The 23928-nt window shown below is 38.6% G+C and overlaps 1 protein-coding gene across 3 annotated transcripts in view; it reads left to right on the top strand.

The window, feature by feature from the left end:
- B3GALT1 (beta-1,3-galactosyltransferase 1) overlaps nt 1-23196 on the top strand; it is a 190006-nt gene extending 166810 nt beyond the window's left edge. For all 3 annotated transcript variants that reach the window (XM_032693107.1, XM_032693108.1, XM_032693109.1), the window contains 2 exons: nt 17567-17605; nt 18185-23196. In XM_032693107.1, coding sequence (XP_032548998.1) covers nt 18414-19394 — 981 coding nt within the window. In that variant the 5' untranslated portion in view covers nt 17567-17605; nt 18185-18413 and the 3' untranslated portion in view covers nt 19395-23196. The remainder of the gene's footprint in view (nt 1-17566; nt 17606-18184) is intronic.
- The last annotated feature ends 732 nt before the right edge of the window (nt 23197-23928 follow it).

The raw sequence follows: 23928 nt of genomic DNA, 5'->3' as shown, positions 1-23928 counted from the left end.
CTTCAAACTGTATCTAACATGCCAATCTAGGTTCTATTCAAAATACTTTAAAAAATAACAGGCCTGAAAACATACTAGAAACATATTGTGGAGGCATTTCAGAAGTATTTAATATTTTGGGTGCCTTTCAAGAAGAAACAAGAAGCTTGCAAATGTCACAAGACCCATCCCACTAAAGATGAAACAGATGACAGCAACAGCAGTAGCACAACAAGAAGCTTGAGTCATTTATAAATTTAGGAGTCAAAACTGTAACTGTAAGATGTATCTGTACGTGCATGTGCTCTTGGAGCAGAGAGAATGAGCAGCAGAAAGGAAGAATCTCCTCAAATAACCTCTGCCAACACTGGTTGTGTAAATGTTATTTATACCGGGAGGCCCAGGCAGACTGCAATAACCCCACAAAAGCAAGAAGAAAGACAGCCACAGTCTTGGCTTAGCCACTGTGCTCAAAGCTCATGCAAGCTGTGAGTCCTTTTAGGTGACTTCAGCAATAGATACCTGGGCTGGGTTTGCTCCCTGAAGGTCTTTTCTTATGCACTGGGTGCAATACAAGGACATCATTCAGGCAAACCCTCAGGCAAACTCTTTGCTGTAACGTTCAATATAAGATGCATTGGTTCAGGGCAGCAGAGAAAAACTCCAGATGACACTGTCAGGCATCTGCCGTAAACCAAAGAACTCCTTCCAGATGTGATGCCTATAATTAAATGCACCATTTAAACAGAATGCAGAGCAGCAAAAAGAGCTACATGCTCTATTTTAACTGGCCAAGAGTACTTCTGCAATCACCTTGTTCTTATTCATCAAGTCATTAAATTGCTTAATATCCAGTGGACATCAAGAAAAAGCTTCCATTAAGTAGGAGAGCAGAAAGTATATTATTATGCTGCAATCACAATTATATAAACACCTCATGAGCACTTCTTCTACCATTCGTTGCCCTTGAAAGTTTGGGATTGTTTCAGACCGTGAAAAAGCACTGAAAAAGTTTTAACTTACACGTGTACCCTACCACTTCTAAAAGTGAGACACAGTATTGGAAAATGTTATTTTATGAAGCACACAAAAATATAATGCTATCTGCAGTCATGCTACACTAAACCTGTAGCAACCAAAATCACTGACTTCTTAGCACAACTATTGTCCTACAGCTGCTTTCATCGTTATTTAAATACTTTATGCACCACTGAGAACAAGCACTCGGCTGTTCATGGGGACCTGTGAAGATACCACTCCAGATTAGCTTTACATGACCAGTTTGGAAGTAATGAACAAGCTACAATAAGAAAGAGCAGGGAGGAAAGAATTGCAATGACACCTGAAACAAACAGTACCATGGATGGTGTTCTCCAATATCTTCAGTCCAACGAGACAAACCTACATATTACGTGAAACAGATGCAGGCTGCAGTGGCCCATTACAGAGCAGATAACAGTAAAAGGTGTAGTTTATTCTGAAATAAGAATCATCCAAGTCCATAGTGTTGGGGATAATGATAGGAAGAATATGTTTTCTGTAAATGCTTTGTTTGATTGAGTCTGCAAAAGCATCTGATCACACAGCAGCAGTTTTAAGATATAAAATTAAGTGAGCCTTAATTTTGGAATAGCTTTGATGAAAATTCTTTCATTGAGATGAATTGATGAATTTATGTCAATATAACACATGGTATGTAAATCACTCTGAAGTCTTCACTAAATCCATAATATCTGTAAATTACTTTAGCTCCGTCCTTTACTATCATAATTTCAGAGACAGTACTAAGTATTTAAAAGCAATTCTAGGATGCAGTAGAACAAAATATTCTATCTACTGAGTTAAAATCGAGCTTACAGGGTTTTACACTGCTGACAGCTGAAAATATTGAAAAATAGTGACTTGTGTGGTACATCTTTATTTTGCCAATAGCTCCCAAATCCAGTATCAACTTTCCATGGACTCTCCTAGTTTTTTGGTAGAACTAGGTTCCCAGGCCTTAACACAGATGTGCTGTGATGCCGTCCCAGAACAAACACAAGAGGTAAAACCTCTAGGCATTGGCTCTCCATCACATCTCCTCACACAAGGCTTTTGGGCTCACCCTGTGTGCAGGGCAGTCCAGGTGGGCACTCTTAGCCCAGCCTCTAAAGCATCCCAGGTCTCCAGGCTCCATCTTTTTCAGACTGAATGACAACTGGGGGGGTGAGAATACGATATGCAAAGCATCGTCTTAGCACTGAAAAAATCTTTTACTGTAGCACTGTAGTGCCAAGATTCACCCCTGCTTTGGTAAAGGAGTTGTCCTGTTTTGTAGCTTATCGGATGAGAGGAGATAAGTGAGCACTGCAAACAGAAAAAAGACATCGCCGAGCATTCACAGCTCCCATTGAATTCAATTGCATTAACGCTGCTGAATTTTGTATAAACCTTGTAACAAAGGGACAGTAGCTCTGCTAATCAGAAGTGTTTTTCTTAGGTAGGAAGAAATGATGGAATAACACACTACAGCAGGCTGTTACAGTCTTATGGTCCTGACAATGTTGTGTTGAAACAAAAAGTCATAGCCCTTAAAAAAAAAAATCTTTCATACCCTGGCATTTAATCTCAAATGTCAATAGTAAAGTTATAGCAAAATGAGTTTAATAGGCTCTGTGGGCACTCAAGATCAACTGCCAAACAAAGAAGAAAGACAGAATTGAAATGCCCCTCTATATTCCTTTTCTGCTTGTATCAGTAAAGTTATAGCTAAAGAATTTCTAAAAAATACTGCAAAAGGACTTCACTTCTTTCAGCGGGTTTTTAAAGACTTAAAGGAGATCCACCAACAGAGATTATTTAATTGGTTCGGTAACTATTTTTCATATTGGTTTCTTACGAGGACTGTAAAATGCTTAATCCATCCTACAAAGGATTGCTCACATCCTCTGAAGGGCAGTTTTTAAGCAGCAGATGCCTGGGGGCACTGTTATTTGATAGGGTCCTAATTTATGGATGGCATTCAAGGCTACAGATGTCAGCTGTATAAAGACAACTCTTTGCAATCTCTCTCTCCCTCCAGAACTTGAGATGCTGGAGCATGCTGAAATTTAAGACCTTCTTTGATGTCTCTAGAGGTGCACAGAGAGAGAGGTAGATGCCTTAGAATACATAATCTTGTGCTGCAATCTCTGGATTGTGGTACAGAGCAAACTTTTTTGTCTTACATTTTATTTTATCTATGGGGGTGGCTGACAAATGACCTACCTCTCAATCCAATATATGTACTTTTGGAAACTTGCAGTGTAGTTCTTGTCACTGCTGGTTTCATCATTTCTCAAATTAAAAGATGATGTGTCTAAACTTTTAGTTACTCGACCAAGGCAACCAATTTTTCATGTATGATACTGTCTGATGGCTTTCCTTCCATACGTGCTAGATATAGATATAATTTATAGGTTAGTTCCTGCCAGTCAGGATAATAATCTGCTATTGCTTGAGGAAGAAAATCCTTTTGGTGGTCCAAATACAGTGTATAGGGCACCTAAAGAAAGATTGTAGACTTCATCTGTTGTCATATCACTAAGATGCTTAAAATCTCATCCACGTTCTGTCCAAACAGCCTAAATTAGCATGCATCCTCTTATTTAGCTTGTCAAATCACTTTTAAAGACTAATCTTGAGGGGTTTTTATGATTTTTTCCTATGTTTTAGCACTCATGGCAAAGCAATTCTTCTTACATGTGTTTGTCATACGGGCATTCTGAAGTATTTAAAAAATACTATACAACACCAAGTACCCTGCCCTCTTCTGCAACATGGCAGAGACTATTTTTAGTAGTTTATGAAAAATACAACATATCAGCATATTAAAATTTCTTTTATTATCATAAATGTCAGTGCATTAATTTTAAGTCACCACCACTTTGGCTACCTTGGATTGCTGTGAGACTGAGTGAGTGAACACAGTCCCTAGAACAAGAGCTGTTTATGAAAAATAAAGAAGTTACAGCTGAAAGATGATGAAGATGATTGACTTCCCCCAAATGTTTTTGTCTCTTACCCTCTCTATTGAAAGCTGTCTCAAGTACAGTGACTAAATAGGGTGTACGTGCTACTCTCAAGTGTGCAGAAGGTGCAACTGCATTACCCAATGAAGTTAATATCAGGTTGATTTTGAAGACACATCAGCAGGAGGAAGACTCATATATCGATCCAGTGAAAAACTACATGCTCTTTAGTTGAAAAACTGTTCTAATTTTTATCTCTATTTATTAATATAACTTCATTCAAGTGCAAGAAGTTATTTTTTAAAAGTTAAAAAACTCAATGTGTTTCAAACCACAACCATAAAAGTAAATTATTTGTGACACCAAATACTTCTTGCTTTTACTTTAGATGTACTATAGAGACAAATCACAAGCAAAGCCAAAGCATTATTATCTTTAGCTGAGCTGAGGGATTTAGTGATTTAGGTTTGAGGTACAGAATTTTAAAAAGGATCAGCTGCATGTTGGCTCTTACCTTCCTAGCAGTGGACACTTTAATCAACATTTGGAAAGAAAACATACCAAATTTCATCGCTCTCAAAACATTTGGATGAAACTTGTTAATAGGCTTGGCCTAATGACAAAGGTTTGACCCTACAAGCAAGAAGTACAGGAACCTGATGAGTAAGTGATTGATATGCTACCTTCAAAACTGCAGATTGGGATTGCATTTTACCACAATATTATACAATTCTTGGCAACCAACAAGCAGTCTAGCCCTCATTACACCATCTGGAGGAAAAAAACAACAGCAAAAAAAAGCCCCGGCACACACTCTCTTTTGGCAAATGCATGTGTGGGAGAATAGCCTACCTGAGCCAAAAGCTGTCTTTGGCTTCTAAGAAGAATCTGGCTGATTCAGAGGCTTGTGACAGCCTCTCACTGTTTTCATTTTATGTCAAAATCAGAAAATCACATCAATCTTCAAAATAGCAGCACATTCTCAAATACTACACTACTCATGCCCTTCAAAGCTGCTATATGCATGACCAGGTTTCCTGTTAAAATCCAGTAAAGTTTCCAGTTTAAATTCAAAGTGATCTTGGGAGAGTCAAAGGATACAAAGAATCACTTGGTATTGCGAAAAAAAAAAAAAAGGAAAAAAAATTTAAAAGGAGAGTATTTTTTTTTTAATTCTCAAAAAGTGCTTGACTGGTTTTCCAAAACTTCCCAGTAATCACTGCAATATAAACCTAAATATTTAAAAGGCAGGCAAAGGCTTTTTTGTTTTTTACTTGTTTTCAATTGCTGCAAGAGGAAGAAAAGAGCTGTGTTCCTGGTCTTATTTTTGTAAGAGGAAATCTTGGGGCTACTTCTACAGTCCACGGAGGAATAAGGGGAGACCTCAGCTCTCTGATAATCATTTAAGATGGGACTGAAGTTGTGAAAACAGATCTGTCCCATTTTGCCCCATCTGCTTCAGACTGATGATGCCCTTTAGCTGTGCTGATCAAGGCTTTTGTGTGACTATGAGGCACATCTGATTGGGGAACTGATCAGAATAAAAATAATCATAAAGTATTAACAAATGCATGGATATTTTTGTGGCACTGCCAGCTTACACACACACACACACACACACCGTGGGCTCTAACTTCCCAGATGCAAAGAAATGTTTTCCATCTTGATGTCATGCAGTATTTTTCTCAGCTCCTGAAAGTACTTGTCTCCAATGACAAGGCACAGTCGAGGAGGGGCAAAATGACCCCCTTTCTCCTCCTCTCGCTCCCTCTGTCTGCAGGCAGGGACTGTTATTCCCCCTTATCCACTAAGGGGTTCCTGACTGCTGGGAGGGCCATACTCTGGCCAGAGGTGACAGCTTGTGGTGACCTGAAGACAGGCAGCCTTGGCCCTGCCATGTGCCCAGCAGCACCCTCCACCTCTCCCCTGTCTTCTGCAAGAGGCATATGTAACAAGGGGCTGAGAGGGCAAGAAAATGATCTGGAATAAGGGTTAGAAAAAGTAAAAAATTATTTGACATAATCTCAAAAATTTGTTATATGGAATTTAATTGATCCAGCCACCGAACAGGAGGAGGAATGGAAATGGAGTTCTTTTATCCAGCGTATTTTTCACAGAATGAATTAATGCCTCGCTGAAAAAGTGATTTGCAGTTGACATTTCAGGCAGCCTTACTGCCTGGCTCTGGAATTATTCTCATTGTTGTTCACACAAAGGGAAAATAAACTCAACCACTTGGTTTCCTTTTCCCTGAAATATATGTCTAAGATCACAGTTTAGAAAGAAAACTAAATGGCAGATGGCAACATCTTTGCAAAGTGTGTGCACTCTGAGCTATACAGACAGGGAAATTAATTTGTTCAAAGAAAAAGACAAAGGAAGAGCAAGAAAGAATAACAAAACAGTGAAGTTCTCATTAAAAGTTCTGGGGCAGCTTTTAGTTATGCTGTTACCACATAGCCAAATGAAACAATCAAGAAAACCCTTTGCTTTGTGGCGTTACTCTTCATTGCATCAGTGGCAAGAAAGTTTTTTGAAGAATAAATTGAAATTTTGTGCATTTGGATCATTTGTCTTCCTCTCACCTTGAACCACACTGGAGGCTTCACTCCACAAACCCCGGGCAGGATTGCCTGTCCTCCTCTGTGTACCCAGCAGGGTTTAGATAGACACCCTCCACCTCCCCAGCAGCTCTTATCCTCCTTTGCTGAGAGTGTCAAGAAATCAATCCTTTTCTCCTGAGCATCAGGGGGAAGCATTACTGATGTTTGCATCAACCCTCATGTTTCCTAGCTTTTTCTACATGAGGAGAATGAGCCAGAGCACACCTTCCTTACTAGACACAGAGTACCAGTGGAGACACTGGCTGTGTCATCTAACAGATCCCACATCAAGCATTTGGTCACAGAGCAGAGCAGTGTTCCTTTCATGGCCTCTGCGATCCCACAACAGTTGGCCCCACAGCTGCTTTGCCACATTTCATTTCATTTTTGCTTCATGCTGCCTTTGATATCAGAATAGCTGGGAAATAAATGGAACCAAAGACTGCAGACTGCATTAAAATCTCTTTTGTTCAAGAGATCTCTCAGACTAAAATAATGTTGAAAGGAGACTGATAAAAGTGAGAAAAGGGTTTAGGATGTTGAGGGAGACCCATACAGAGTTAAAACATGGTCAGGAGAATCCCTGTTGTTTCCAGCCACCCTATAAGCCAAACAACTTCCTCTAGAGAAGGTCTGAGTTCATGTTATTTATACAGCAATCTCTTCTGATTCTGCTCAAAGGCTAAGTACCTCCGAAATCTGGAAAATGATCAAAAGGGGAGTTTGATCTTATGTTGCTTCTGTAAGAAAAACTCTCCCAGAAGAATGTCTCTCTGTGAAACCACTCTATTAAATTTTTACGACCCTGAGGTACGAATCAAGATTTGGACCCTTAACTTGCTTGGCAGACTTTATTACTGTATTATCTACCTCCTTGGGGTATACAGATGCTCAGTGAGCTTGTGTTTATAAAGCTCTTGAAGGTCCACAGATGGAGAGCAAAGAGAAGCAATCTATATTTTCACACTGGATATTCATGTACCCTCTTCTTCAAGGCTTGGTCTTGAACACATGGATGGTATGATTCCCCTTGGGCACAGTGACAGAAGATATTTACTGCTTATTGCTTCACAAAGTTGATTTCTATCAGAAGTGCATTACATTCCTATCCAAGCAGGAGCCAACACATTCCAAAGAAACGTGGGTGATAAAAAGAGAATTTCGTCTGTTGAGCTGCATCATAATCAAGGCAGCAGCCATCCATCCTCGATGTCAGTGATGCTCACGGCATAACACGCCCAAGCAGAGCAGTCTCGCTGTGGTCCTCAACATCCACGAGGGGAAGCAGAGGGGCAAGCACCTCTTTACTCTCATGACCGGTGACAGGACTCAAAGGAATGACATGAAGCTGAGTCAGGGGAGGTGTAGGCTGGGTATCAAGAAAAAGTTTTTCACTCAGAGGGTGATTGGGAAAAGCTCCTCAGGGAAGTGCTCACAGCCCCAAGCCTGACAGAGTTCAAAATGCGTTTGGATAATGCTCTCAGGTGTGACATGTGGGGTATCCTGCACAGGGCTAGGAGTTGGACTCAATGATCCTGATGGGTCCCTTCCAACTCAGCCCATCCTATGAACAGAAAGCACTGAGCAGCACTGCGTTCAAGCTGCTGCAAAATCTTCTCTGGAGAGGCACTGTAATCACATGCTTTACCTGTGCCACTGTAGAGTTTCAGTAAGAGTCAAGGAGGAGGAGGGAGAATGTTTTCCCTGCTTTTCAACTCTGAATATACTTGAGGCCATCCTTTACATAACAATTCTCTGCCTCTCTTTTGAGAAATCCTTCAACATGGACAATGAGTCCACATTTACACCTACATCAGCCCACTAGAGACAATGCAATTACAGGTGGAGAAGCCAGCTGGAGAGATTCCAATTATTCTGAGAAGTTGCAATTGCAATGGTTATGCTTCCCACGTCACAATAGGAAAAAGAGAAAGTAAAATGTGCTAGCAGCATAATGAGCCCATAGAAATGGCCCCTGTTATGTTTAGTGAAAAGACAGACAAACACACATGCACACACATTAGGAAGAATTTTACTTAGCTATTTTCCTAGTTACCAGTCACTGCAAATACCCCTAATTAAGAATGCTCACAGACAAAAGATGTAAGAAATCAGAGTTAGTATTCCTGACTACTCACATAGATCTTTGAGATTTGAAATTTATGCTCCCTAGGGAAAGCTTTAAAAGTACACACGAAGGACATCTCTAATGACATAAGTGATAAAAGTCAGTTGAAACCAGACTTGAGATTTACTCTTTACCAGAATGCAGTTCTTCCTCCAGCTTTATCAGATACCCAAGACTGTCAGCCATATTCTTCCCAGCTGGCAGATAGGAGTTATTAACAGAGAAATTCTCACAAAATATTCATCGATAACAGTTTGCGAGAAACTTTCCTCTATTTTTGCCTTTAAGGATTCCCATAGGGCTCAGGTTAAAAGCTGATCTGAGCAAAAATGGACAAGCTATTAACTGGTTGCTTTCTCCAGAGACACCCAGGTTTCTTTCATTGAGATTAATAGATAATGTTCACAATTTTCATAAAGGAAATAAAGTGGAAAAATAAAGAAACAATTTTTCGGGAAAGAGGGTAGTCTAGGTAGGCACAGCTGATTATCCAGAACAGGTTTACAGTGTAGCTAAGGAGGCAGCAACCCATTTATGAATCCAAACAGTATTTTTCAAACTTGTGTCTCAGCCGAGGACACAATTTGCTGCACTTTTGAAATATCATAGAAGAAAGAGGACAGTTTTACTCCTGTGGATTCACCAGGATATGTATTTACCAATTTACTATAGCATGCTCTCCATTATTTGATTCATCAAAAAAAACTCCAGTGATTATAAACCCATTTTTAAATCTTGCCACAAGAGATATGGCCTCTTGTGTTGAGTGAATGCCTAAGTGTAACAATGTGCAACGGTCCTTTCAACCGCGAGCTTCAGAAAACTAAATGCTGACAAATAGTCTGGGGCCACATCTGTGAAATGATCCATATGTGCCAGCTGAAAGAGTTTGACTCTAGCTTGCTCTCAAATATTAACAGCTTTGCAAAAAAATGCCCTCTCTTCTGCAGCTGAAATTTTTCTTGTTCAGTCCCCAATATAAGCAGGTTTTTGTTTAAGTTCAAGCAAAATCCCATCTATCATTTAGTTATGACAAAGTGAAAAGCAACATGTTTTCAGTCTTTGTTGTAAGGCAGTGATACAGAGAGAACAGCTAGAAGTGCTGGCCCTCAGCTGCCCTGAGATCAGTGGGCCTGTGAGCATGGACACCGGCTGCTGGCCACACCAGCACTTGTGCGGAAAAGCACCACTCCATGTATTTAAGGAAAACATCCAAGCCAATCAAATGTCATTCCATCTCTTTTCAGTGCAAAGAGCAGGCAAATCTCACTTTCCCAACAGGACTCTGTGAGGTAACTTGCTTGGGAAGCTCAGCCGGCACTGCAGGTGCTTGGTGTGGCAGCTGGAGAGGTGTGGGAGGGAGCCTCCCAGGAATATCTACCAGCTGGAGGGAAAGGGGCACAGCCAGCTGCAGGCAACCACTGCCTGCCTGTGGGAGAGCTCCAGCTATTTGTCTCTGCCAGATTTAAGGCAAGGCTTTCAGAAAACCCTGCACAGGAAAGCCCCTATAAAATGGGGAATCTCAATCATGACTCACCAATTACCAAAAAAGAAAAAGGTGTATGGCTAGGAAATGTGTTTCACATATCTGAGAATAAGTTATCTGGTTCATATGTGGGCCATATCTTCCAAGTTGAAGACAAAAGTCATTTGTTTGGTTGTGAGGTTTTTTAAGTTACAGTTCTGTGAGAGACATGCAATTTTGAAAGCAATAGCGTGCGTTAAATGTATCTCAACTGCTTCCCAAAGGGAATTAGAAACCTGAAGCTGGAATTATAAACAACTCATAGAGACAAATGCTTCACAACATAGATTCACATTAAATACTGTAATGCAAACATGGAAAAAATCGTATTGCAACCTGTTCCTGCGTGGACAGGTCAGGGCTCTGGGACCTTCTCAACATGAGGAATATTTCCAAGGAAAAGAAAGGAAGAAAAACGCCCATATAGACACAGTGTCACAGTATCCAACAGTTTCCTTGGACATCTGATAATACATAACTTTTTTCTTAAGCACAAGAAGTTGGAACTATGCTATTATACAATCAACTAAATTCACTGTTACAAAATTTTCTAGCTCACTGCTATGAAAGAAATGAGAAAATAACATGAATTGTAGCTATTTTTCAGGTCTTAAAAAAATATATCTCCAACATTCTCACGTAAAGATACATAACAATTACAATAAATACAGGTATCATACAGATATGCCTGAGATACTGCAGAATCCTTCCAGTCACTGTCTAACAATAACAACTGTGCTCTGAGATTATAACAATGCCTTTATACATAGCTGTTTTCAGCCCCAAGCACCCCCAGTTTTGATGAGCTCAAAACCATAGTTCCTCAAGCATCATAACTGATACCTTGATGGACAGGTTCAAAACTACTTTAGAATTCTTCCCAGTAAATAAAAAAGTTTTAATTGTTTGTATTTTTCTTTCAATGCCCCCAGTAGCATGTGGATTATGGGAAGTAGATTCATTATCCAGTTTGATGTGTTATCATCACTACAGACACTGTGACTTCAGATGTTCCAGTCCTCACATAATTGTTACTCCTTCTTTTTTGACAAAGATTAATTGAGGATAGCAGTATCACTAGGGTAGGCATCTATATAATCAAGACCACTGTCATCTATTCTTGGTGTCATAACCCAAACTACAGTTTCACAGTCACTGCTGTGAATACAAAAGAAATCTAATAGTGAAATTTAAGAAAGTTAAGACAGACTTTATTTCAAACACTATGACTTGAAAATAAGTTAAGCTATGAACTCTGGTAACGGAGTATGTGAAATTGTTTCATGAGTAATAAAGATTCTGTTAAATCAGTTCTAAAGCTTTTTTCCTTGAAATTTTTTTAAGAACTTGACTTTTTTTGTTTTGGTCCTAAACTTCCATTAGATGTAACCAGTTTGGTGGTGACATGAGCTAAGGAACCTTGCTGTGAGATTTCACACTAGAATACAGCAGAATAGCCAAAAAAAAGTACAGAAATAACAGTTGTGACTCTGGTAGTCCAAAGTGAAATATGTTATTTGCATCAGTTTATAACCATACTGAGATGCAATTTACACGTTACTGATGTAAAAGGACATGATTGATGTAGTCACAATGACCTATCACAACATGAACTCACAAAGTGTTTTTTAAATTTGTTTCTGAAAAGCATTCACGGAGAAAAATGCACAGACCTGGCCCTTGACATCTCGTGAGTGACTTTAAAAGAACAGAAAAAAGAAAAGAAAAAGATTTCTGCTTAAAAATATTCTGTTCTATCATTTTATGTTTTCCATTTCTTTTCTGTCCCTCTTAGTTAGTGAGGGATGATACGTGTTTAAAATGCCTTCTACTAAAGACAGCACCAAAACTCTAATTAACATCAGCATGCACTGGCTTCAGGTAAATCACTTGTAATCAGAAATATAACAAGACAGAACTGCTGATTGGCATGTCCTGAGTTGTAATATTATTTTGAGTAAGATCTAGCTTATAACCATTCTAGATTAATATCTGACAAAGCATAGCTGATTTGCTAAAATTTTAGATACCTATCCATTGTACAGGCAGTTCTTAGGGTCTGTCTGTTCTGTCCTTTCATCTCCTTCCACATGGAATGAGCTGTGTGATACCATTGTTGACTAGGTGGCCATAATCATTGTATGTGACAGAAACTTGTTTTTAAATAATGACCAAAACAGTAACAGAGCTACTGCAAATGTAATGCTGAGATGTGCCAAATGGGATAAAAACCCATTTCAATATCATATGAATACCAAATTTTACAAAACCATACCTTCTTTTCTAGTTAGCAAACCTGCTGTCAATGTTTTACTTTTATGAAATATTCAAATGCAGTGTCCAGTTTAGACAAGTTTGAATCTTGACCATTCACTGCTTTGTCCTCCACCACCAGTAAAGGGGTTCTCCAAGACCAGTTTTATTCAGAATCAGGCCTATGAGGAAAAAAAATGCAGCTACAGAAGATCCATGTAGCCACATCTGGTGCATACTGGGCTCCCGGTCACCATGAAAGAAGACAGCTGCCTCCCAGACACACTGAGGCCAATTGCTGTTGCCCAACTCCCCAAGGAATTCTGTGTGAAAACCACTGAACAGTATGTGGCCCACCTAGCAGCTCCCAATTCTCTGCTAGGAACCCCCTAAATAGAGGAATTTATTTTTCTGAAAAACATGGACCTGAAATGAATGCTTGTTCTTTCCTCCCTTCAGCCTGAGACTGTGGCTCCTACATTTATTTCAATCCCTCTCCACAATGTTCCAGAGAGGAAGGTCTTTCTTTGCAGCACTGATTTGGTTTCAGGTCCATTACTCCCAGGCACAGCAAAACCATTTAGAATATTTAAGAAATATTCAAATGAAGTTGCCAGAGAGGAGTTTGCAATCTCCTGTTGAATCACCTATGCCATCTGTCCAGAATTTCCTCAAGAAATTACTATGAAAACATGCAACCAAGAGCAAAACAGCATCCCCAGATTTCTTTGTAGATGTGTTCTTAATGTTCAGGATAATTATCTTCTCAGCAAGATTTGGTAATTTAAGGGCTTCATAAATGTTGAAGACATTTCAGCGTCTTGGTCTATATACAGATGAAAGCCATGATCATAGAAAACTTACAAAAACATCTCTTTGGGGAAAATGAGAGGAATTTGCTATATTTACTAAATAATTTAGCAGCTGCATTCCGTCTTTTTTTTTTTCAAATTATATTCTGGCAGATGCAAAGTGTTAATTTGACTCAGTTGTGCTCTACCTAACAGACTCCTGGGTGTCTGGATGAGCAGCTGTGATCTCCCTCAACTTCTCACCCAGGGTCATCCCCCAGACTCAGCATTGTGGCTGCCTCCGCTCAGCACCTGCCTTAGCAGTAGCGACATAGTATGGATGACAACTGTGGCAACAAGCCAGGCTTCAAGAGCTGTGGTTTCTATCCTGTGCATCCACCAAGATCTAGATACATTAATGCTGTTGCACTTAAATAAGTTGGGCTTTCTTGAAAGAAAGATAACAGCCTCTCAGCAGAGACAGCAATGCTCCACAATGTTGGCAAAATATTGCAGTTGAGAGTAATGTTTGCTGAACTCTTTTGACGTCTGCCTGAAAATTGCCTATGAACAGTTAGCAAGGTTCTCAAATGTGCTCATTATCTGGAGGATTATCCTTGATGTGCAGTCAGTTCATAAAAGGTTTGCTGCAAATCCTCACAGTCCTCATCAAGACAATTACTCACAGAAGTTACACAGTACAGCTTTCTGTGCTCTGGCTGGGTGGCTTCTCTGGCTTTCACAGCATGAGCTGTGAATAGTGCAATTAAGTGCTCAACTTCATGTCACAGTACGGAAACATGATGCTAAACATTTGCTTTTTGCAATCATCTACCCTAGCAAAGCTTGAGCCTTTGATTACTTATAGTGTGACAAACAGGTTGGGAAAAGGGACAGATTAAATGAAAACATTTTTAAAAACAAGGATCCAAGAGCTTAAAGCGTTGCTACTGCCCTGCTAAAAAGCTTTCTTTGACTCCACTTGAGAAAGGAAAGGAGGTGTCACTTCCCTTTGCCTGTGTTTGTCCCCAAATGTTACACAGTCTATTCCAAGACAAAATCCAAAGCTGATGAAAGCTTTTCACTCTCCCTGCGATAACCCATATCCTCCTGTTACAGGATCTTCAAATTTCAATACCAAATTCAAGAAGATCATGGCAAAACTGAAAAAAAAAGTCATCCTTAAGTGACAATATACTGAATCCAGTATCAGGACTAAAACACAATATATTAATTCGCTACACACTTTAATATTGAAGGCAGCTTTAGAAATATGTACTATTGACTAGGTTAAAAATGTTCTGAATAGCTTCTGGGCAAACTGCTAAATGAACAGTAACAGTAACATGCGGCCAATTGAAGCTATGATTTAGATCATAGCGATCTTAGTTCACATACGTTATTCCTCCTCTTTTCCAAATGAGGAATTAACACAACAGTTTTAACTCACTATAATTTGAGTACATTAATTTTGCACTCTGATTTCATTCTGTGTAATTCACATTTTTGATATACAAGTCCCGCATATGGCTGAAAATTTTATTTTCAAGTCACAACACATGACAACAAAAAGGTTTGCTATCACAGACTTTGATGCTGTGAATAATTTTGCAAGGTTCCTAGGATTATTCCTGTGTTGAAAGTAAGCCTGACTTAGGTGCTTATTTAGGTCTTTGATTAATCAGCATTGTCTTTAATAATAGAATTTGGCAAACTCGGAAATTCTTGACTAAATAATCACAAACTATTTCACTGCTTAGTTCATATTTCCCTGCCTAATCAAGGTATGTATTTTCTTACTTGTGCAAGCTAAACATAATTGAAGCTCCTGTGCAGAAACAACATTACCAGAAATAATTTGTAGGAGCATTTGACCTGCGGCCAAAAAAAAAATACATGACATAGCCCCTTATCCAACCCCCTTTGTGATACTACAAAGAGGGAGAGAGATCAGTCCTGGAGGCAACAATAATCTCACCTAAATTACAGACCAAGACTCCTCAGCTAATTTAGTATTGTATTTACAGTATTGGTCAATTTTGCTTATACTATTTTCTTTCAAATCTCTTCCCCATACATAGCAAAAAGCTCACATAAAGCAGGAACATGAACTTTAATTTTTACATCTTTACCTCACAACAGAGTAGGAATAGCAGAGAGACCTATCGCAGGAAAGCATAAAGCTCTCTTTTTGTTTTTTTCCCCCCTCAATCTTCCTAAAAAGTAATTAAATTTAAAACCTCACTCATTGGGAAAACTACAGCCAGTTCACCCTTAACCACTTTACCTGTGCTTTGCTCAAAAGTTACCAGAGGGATGGCGTAAAACACTCCAAGCCAAGGCATACCATCTGAACTCTTATTTTTCTTTTAAAAAAGCAAAACAAACAAAAACCCCCCAACAAAACACACAACAGAAAAAGATAAACTTGTTTCAAGAGACAGCAATTGAAGGGCCAACATAATGAACATTCATCCCACACAGTTATCTGAGAAAATAACTCAGAAAACTCTCATAACTGAGAAAAAAAAATCCCTACAATACCTTGGGATCTTTCTTCAAAATGGAGTAAGGTTTTTGTTGTTTCTAATCCTTTCAGAGCACACAAGATTGGATATCACAGCCATGACATTGCTGGACTGAAAAGCTATTTTATGTAATTTTGCAGTTTGTAAGAGGCAGTGGTTGCAATTTTCCTTTCCCTCAGATATCTGCACAGTGTTCATGGTAACTAATGCACCTGCCTTTATGAAAGAAAAGATGTAGAACACCATACACATTTAGACAATGCAATATATAGTTTCCTAAAATAATACATCACATGCAGAATATTACACTTATTTGTGAGATCTTAATGCTGGAGTCCATTATATACACTGACCTACATAACTCTCATTCTGTATCTCAAATCCATGACTTCTGTATTTCTTCCTTTATTAACAGAGTTTTCTAGACTTTACACTCTTACATCTTCATTCCATTATGGCATTTCGCACTTGGTGTTTTTCCTCACTGGCATTTCCAGTAGGGGTGGTTTGCAGATCTCAAAAACAAAACCAGAAACAAAGCCAACCCACCAGATCAGCAATGTGTTTTGCCTTTCTCAGAACTGCATCACAGTAGGTTGTTACAGCAGTATAGATCCCCTCTCCAGACATTACAGTAGCATTTGTGTGTATATATGTCGCTACTGTATTTATTCATAAGGATGTACATGTGCCTGCCATGCCAAGATCCTTGTGCTCTTCAGCCCTATGGAGCAATCAAAAGTCTCACTGAAATACACTGCTCCCAAACGTTTGCTGGTACTGCTTGGTGGGAAAATATAAACCCTGAGTCTTGGGACAAGTGATGAAGGAGATCACAGTCAACTTCATTAAATTCCCTCAGTTACAGGGCAAAACCAACTGAAATTGATGGAGTTCTGGAAGAGGTGAAAAATTCACATTACCCTATTTTGTGGAAGGGGAGAGCAGTATGCAGGTTCTGGTCATTAAATAACTAAAAGTGCATGTAATTAAGATTAGCAGGACAGTGCTAGTTATAAAAATTTGTAAGAAGATTACAGTCTGTATGGATTTAGCAAATGTTCAGATTGTTTCTCTCCTGTTTTTAAACCTGAGTGTGAAATAGTGACACAGGATAACAGTCCTTCCCCTCTGATGGCCTGCCTAGAGGAGGGGTCTGGGTCAAAGCAGTGTGACATCAAAAAGGACGTTTCTAAGACAGAGCTTCTATCTTTTTATCCAAATCCATACATTTTTTGTTCTATCCAAAGTAAATGTGAAATATTTCAAAGACTCTTGTGAAAAGCTCCTCTGTTGCATGCTTCTGCTATCCTTTAGCTCTGAAGCAACACAATGGTAAAATCCAGGAAGGCGGAGCCTGCGGGCAGTCTCCAGCTGCTGATGTTCCTTGGAGGAGTCAGCACTGACCTGGCAGGCTTGAGGCAGCTTGTCTAATATCCTCAAAATTATGATAAACAGAACTGTTTCCCAGCAAACTTGCTAAGAGCAGAGGAAGCTACAGGGCTTGCACACTCCCTGGATCCAGGAAAGCCTCAAAGCCACCCAGTGCTGGAGGCAGGTCTGGAACAGCAGCAGTACAGGGCTGCAGGAACCCCGGCCAGGCTGGCAAGTGCTCTGCACACCAGCCACCAAGGCAACACCGTTACTGGGCTGCCATCAGGGTTTATCTTACATGGTACAAAAATGATGTTTGCTCATGAAAAAAACGGTTTGGGGGGAGAGGAGAAACAAGCCAACAAAAATAACTGAACTGTATTAATTTATTTCTAGACTTTTACGGACTCTACTCCAGCGCTGATCTTTACATGGGTAAGACAGCATACACATCTCTCTCTCCCTCTCCCGTACCTTTACCAGTCAGTCCCATTCTGTCTGATTTCCACCAAAGCATGCTCTTCTTAGCAGGACAGACACTAACAACATTAAGACCAAATCAGATTTGTAGGTATTCATGTGCATAGCTGCCACATGCTGTTGATCCTAAGATAAAGTACATTATTTTTCATTCTTTAAATAATTTTAAAATGTTCCACAGCACATTTTGGAAGATTGTCCAGAAAAAATTTAGGAAGCAAGAAAATGCTAGAAACCAGAAAATTATTTTCACGTACCTTTTAAATTATCTAAATAGCAACATGCTATGCATGCTTAATGTTTTTTATATAAAACCATCTATGAGAAATTACTAATCATAAAACCATTAGTTCAGTTACACTGCTCTATTCTAGTACACTATCTTGCACTGTGGTACCTCATGAGAAAAAAAGGAATATCTGAGAAATGCATTAAGACACTTAGCTTATTAATGGCCAGCCATATATAAGCTCATTTTCCTTGCCCCAGGCTTTTATGATCTAGCAATGGAAAATTTTTCTTCATATTTTTCAGAAATAACAGAAAATTCCAAGAAATGGAAGCCGCTGCTAGTAAAAGAAGAAAAGCTGAGTATCATCAGGGTTAATAGCTCCTATTTGAGATCCATGAATGATTACAGAGTTACTTTTCTATATCGAACTTTCAAGTTTCATTAATAATATGCTGCCTCTCCAGGACACAGGTGCGCTCCTCGTACAAAGGCTATTTATTCATCACATGGAATAGAAGAGCTAGAGGAACAATGGCTTCAAAAGTCTCGTGCTTATACATTTTGACAGTTGTTTGTTGGGCAAGTGCTCTTTGGTACTTAAGTGTAACTCGTCCTACTTCTTCCTACACTGGCCACAGACAGGTCAGTAGCATATCCATAGCCAGAAAAAACGTTTCCTTTGGCAACATAAGAACTCGACCTATAAATCCACATTCCTTTGACTTTCTTATCAATGAACCCAACAAATGTGAGAAAAGCATCCCTTTCTTGGTCATTCTCATCAGCACAACTCACAAAGAGTTTGATGCAAGGCAAGCCATTCGAGAAACATGGGGAGACGAAAACAACTTTAAAGGAATTAAAATCGCCACACTATTTCTTCTTGGAAAAAATACAGATCCTGTGTTAAATCAAATGGTAGAGCAAGAAAGCCAAATTTTTCATGACATTATCGTGGAGGATTTTATCGACTCTTACCATAACCTCACTCTGAAAACGTTGATGGGGATGAGGTGGGTGGCGACATTTTGTTCAAAAGCAAAGTACGTTATGAAGACAGACAGTGATATTTTTGTAAATATGGACAATCTTATTTATAAGCTGCTCAAACCTAACACCAAGCCAAGGAGAAGGTACTTCACTGGTTACGTTATAAACGGAGGACCAATAAGAGATGTTCGCAGTAAGTGGTACATGCCCCGAGATTTGTATCCCGACAGCAATTACCCACCCTTCTGTTCAGGCACTGGCTACATTTTTTCAGCTGACGTAGCAGAACTGATTTACAAAACCTCCCTTCATACCAGACTTCTTCATCTTGAAGATGTGTACGTTGGACTTTGCCTTCGGAAGCTGGGCATTCACCCCTTCCAAAACAGTGGCTTCAATCACTGGAAAATGGCCTACAGCTTGTGCAGGTACCGCAGGGTGATCACAGTACACCAGATAACACCAGAAGAAATGCACAGAATTTGGAATGACATGTCCAGCAAGAAACATCTTAGATGTTAAGATTTTTACAGATGTAAATACCGGTTTTTTTAATTTTGGTTTAGTCTGGTTATTTTTTGACAAAGTGATCTGCTGATTTACAAGTTAAACTGTGGGATATTAACTGTGAGAAGATTTTTATGACTGATTTTTCATTCTCGCTTTGACTACTGGTTTACAAACTTCAGGCTCTTTTTGGTAAGGACATTATACCAACCTAAAGGAACTCGAGTCAAATCTCAGATTTTGTATATTATCTATCACACATATCAGCTCTTGCATCTGTGTGTAAAAGGACAGTAATAAGCTATTATGAGCTGGTTAACAGTTCATGCTCCAGCCTCTGAGATAAGACTCAGACCCTAAGAAACTTTTATTCTTTTTTGACACCCTACAAGCATCTCTGTTTAGAGCTTTGTTAATAAATTAGGCAGTATACATTTGCACTGAAGTTATATACCTACTTTGACATGTATATTCTAAAGTACAATGTGTGCAATTCCCAAATAGCTTATTCTTGGTGTAATAGCAGAATTTAGACAGGTAAAAACATCAAAGTCCCATTGGCCTTAGAAACAAACCCACACACTGATATATATTTTCATCTACCAAATGGTATTCTTTAATTTATTTCAGGAGACACCCCATTTCTTTACGCTTTCTAAAATAGCCCATAAAAGATGTAACACAATTTAAAAATGAAGTAGAATCTGTAGGAGAAATAATACAGGGGAGATGTATGAAAAATTATCTTAAAAATACATGAGGAAAGCATGAATATCTTAACTTCTAATTTCAAAGCAAGGTAACGTCTCTCATTAGTATCAATGGATTCTCAACTAAACATCTGGCATAGCAATATCTAATTATATTGAATGCTAAAAGTATCAATAAGCAGCATATTTCTTCAATGTCAGTCAGTGCCATATTTACCTAAAAAAGTAACTCAAAAACAGCTTTTTACAAGTAAGCTCTACTTTTTGCTACAGTACATACAGGTATGAGATTCTACCACATTTTTAATGGTGTTGAAAGGAAGAATTTAGTCCAATAAAAGAATGCAATCAATTTTCTGTTGTAGCAGAGTACATAAGAGTTGTGTACAAATTTCACACCAAAATAGAGGGCTTTTAAGAAGCATCTAGTAAAAGAGCCCAAACAACAACAAAATATTCTAGCCTTTTTTAAAAACCTGTTAAAGCTCTCAGGTTACTTATCACAGAGCCAACACTCACTGAGGTGCCACTCAGGAGATCCCCTGAGCATGCAACAGAAATCAAATACACGCGATTTTATTCAAGTTGTATAACGTGCTTATATGTGTTTTGAATATGAATGCTTATGAAATGTCATGAAAACTCTTTGATAAATCAAGCTCTCCTATTCAGCACCATCTTATAACAAAGAAGTAAAATACGATATCACTCAGCAAATAACTTGGAATGAAGAACTCACAGACAAGTTACAAAGATACAAAACTCACCAAATATATTATTAGCTGTAGATTACTCACACCGTCCACAGCGCATACAAAAGCCTCATTCATTTCACTTAGCATTATGTGCAACATATGCAAAACTGTATGTATTACGTCTGTATGTTATTCAGAATGTCTATAAAGTTGTCAGAAATTAACTGAGAAGAATTTAAAGGAAAGCTCTGACCTGATTTTGCCATAGGTGTACACAGCACTTTACAACAGCAACAGAGGAATGAAGATGCTACCCTAAAAGGTTTGCAGTTTCATGTCATTTTGTTAGTCTTATTCACAGATGCAGCACTATCATTTTGAAAGAAACTACTTGTAAGTAAGGTAAAGTGTGCCTGGCCTTCAAGTCACTAGCAGGAGCCATCTCAAACAAATCTGTTTCAGATCTAAAGGTGAAGCTATACAACAGGCAGCCTAGGAGTTACTGTTAATCAACAGGAGCTTGTGTACCCTTCATAAATAAAAAAAAAAAAAAATCAGTAACTTTTATAAAAATACTGAATCTCTTGCAGCATAATTAAGATTTATCCTTCCCTAGTTGATCTAGTCCTTGTTAAAGTTGCTCTTGCTTCCTGTCAAACACAGAACTCCAGCTAAACAAGGTACAACTAACTGCATAAGTGAAAATATAACGCAGTGATTGCATTAAGTTCAGCTTTTCTTACCCGAGCCCCAGAATATGCTTGTTTATGAACAGAAAGGAGGCTGGAATTCATCGGGTAAGTCAGACAGCATAGATGCCACTCTATCAGGAACACACTTCGTAATAAATTGAACCCACAGGCTGCAATCACTTCTGCTATCCCTCTGCACTGTGCAGTAATTTGGGGTTTCTGAATCCACAACCGAATGGATTTGGTTGCCTTACTTCTGCTGATGCTTCTGTGGCCTTGGGTTAGTAACCAAGAGGACAGCAAGGTTCCCAGTCTAGATACCTCAGGCCTCAAGTAGCATGGTAGCCTTGAATTTCTCCTACTACAAGTAGACTGCATTAATGACTGCAAGGTACACCTTGAAAATAGTATCTGAAAAAGTCTATTTCCTGCCATTTATAAATAGATAGATCTTGAACAGAAATGTAAATGCTCATCTTGAAACTGATGTACATATTTCTAAGGCATTTTCTTCTGTATTCAGCTGTATATATGTGTAAGTCTGCTTGCTATGTAGCATTCTGTTATGCATGGAGCTGAGTGAGGCATATTTGTCCAGTGTTTCAAGAGCCTTAAGCATGTGTGCCCTAACTTTTGAATGTACAAGATATTTTTTCTTTTGCTGTCAAGTGAATTTAATGCAACACAACAATAGCCTAATTTTCAACTTCTATTAATTTTCTGATATTAAATTTCACTAGCTTGTTACACTTCAGATTTATTATTTTCCCTTTGCTCAGAAATTTCATTATTGCAACCTGCAGATAGAAAAGGAGCAATACATCTACTCACAGGGACAGTTGTCCCTTCCACTCAGTAGTATTTTTGCCACATGGAATACTGTTAACAAACAAATATTTGCAATAGACTTCCTTTAATCAAAGAAATATTTACATTATCTTAAAGGTCATTTTGTTTCACTGAGCATGGGACAAACGACAACTTAGTTAGACATGCTGGCTTCCAGTCACATCGAAAGTGTGACTATAATCACATTTTGATTCCAAAATGTACATGAATAAGGCACATTGAGCAAAGCAGGTTGAGGGGGGAGTGCCTCTCTTTAGGAGGAGTTTTTCCACAAAAGCTTTTTTCTTTTTTTGCTAAACCCATGAGAGTATTTGAACAGAAGTCTCAAGGTTCATTTTCCATCTTTCCTAACAATAATAAGTATCAATTTTGATTCTTTATTGGGATTTTTTTGTCTTTCCAATGTAGATGGCAATGGCAATTTGTAAATGAAGAGTGTAATTAACTAGAAAAGCTTGTCAACAGTAACCAAACTTTAGGTGTATCATTATATATGACTGGCTGTACTTATGTATTTATTTGTCTAAATTGTATATATTGTTTTATCTATAGTGTCTGTAGGAGTGTATTCTTTTAGATTAATGTATTATTTACAGTTTTGTGGGATTGCCAGCAAAGCTGCTAATCAAGATACTATTTTTTGTATCAATGTCAAAAATAAAAAAAATTTAACAAAAACAAAATGACAAAATCAAGTGAAAAATTAAAGATGTCCTGTAAGTTTTCTTCTTCGCTTCTTTCTAGAAATGTAAATGGTATTATCTGAAAACACAGTATCAGTGAATAGGTTCATTTGTCATAAGGAAGAATATTGTGCTGTAAAAGCAGATTTTAAAATAATAATTGAAAAAATAAAAAACCCAAAATACTAGTTTTATTCATCATTTGTGCAACAACTTCATTAAGCTGATGTCCACATGGATCAGGTGTAATACTTCCTTTGAAGCCAAAGACATAATATTAAAGTAGCTGTGGCAATATCTGACTAAGTAGCAGATGGGCTCATCTTCTGCTTTGCCCTGTTTAGCTGGTTTGGCATCCCCAGCCAATAAGACCAAAGTCTGGCTGTTCTAAGGTGGTGAAGCTTTCTTACTCCCTTGGCTCTACAACATGGTTCTTTTGCTTACCTCCATGGTGTCTTAACATGTGTGCCTGCAGCCATCAAAAACTACACACAGGAGAAAAAGAGAAAGCGCAAATGCCCCAAACCCCACACCTCATAAAACCACAATAAATTGCTTTGAAGTTGCTGTGTGAGCACCAGGAGGGCACCTAAACAGAGGGAAAGGGTCTTCCTCTGGTCTCTCATAGATCCATATTGACCCTAACAGAGCCTTTTGCTTCCCCAAGCTTCCCAAAAGCACCTGCAAATAAATGAAGAATTACAGTGTGAATACACCCAGATTACCCAGTTAGCCTCATGTATTGTTTGTTTACCAACACAAATATATGAAGATGCTGTTTTTTCTAGCAGGAAGGTGTGGGTGACTTTAGGGTCCTCACAACAAAATAAAAACACAAAATAACACAAAAGTAGGAAAACTTCCCTTTTATTTTAAGAACTAGTCATAAAAATTCCTCTCTCTCCATTCTTCCCTTTGCA

The sequence above is a fragment of the Chiroxiphia lanceolata genome, chromosome 7 (assembly GCF_009829145.1).
Source record: "Chiroxiphia lanceolata isolate bChiLan1 chromosome 7, bChiLan1.pri, whole genome shotgun sequence".
In the NCBI taxonomy this organism is placed as follows: Eukaryota; Metazoa; Chordata; class Aves; order Passeriformes; family Pipridae; genus Chiroxiphia; species Chiroxiphia lanceolata.
Note: the sequence above shows the minus strand (reverse complement) of the source record. Positions and strands in the feature narration are given on the sequence as shown.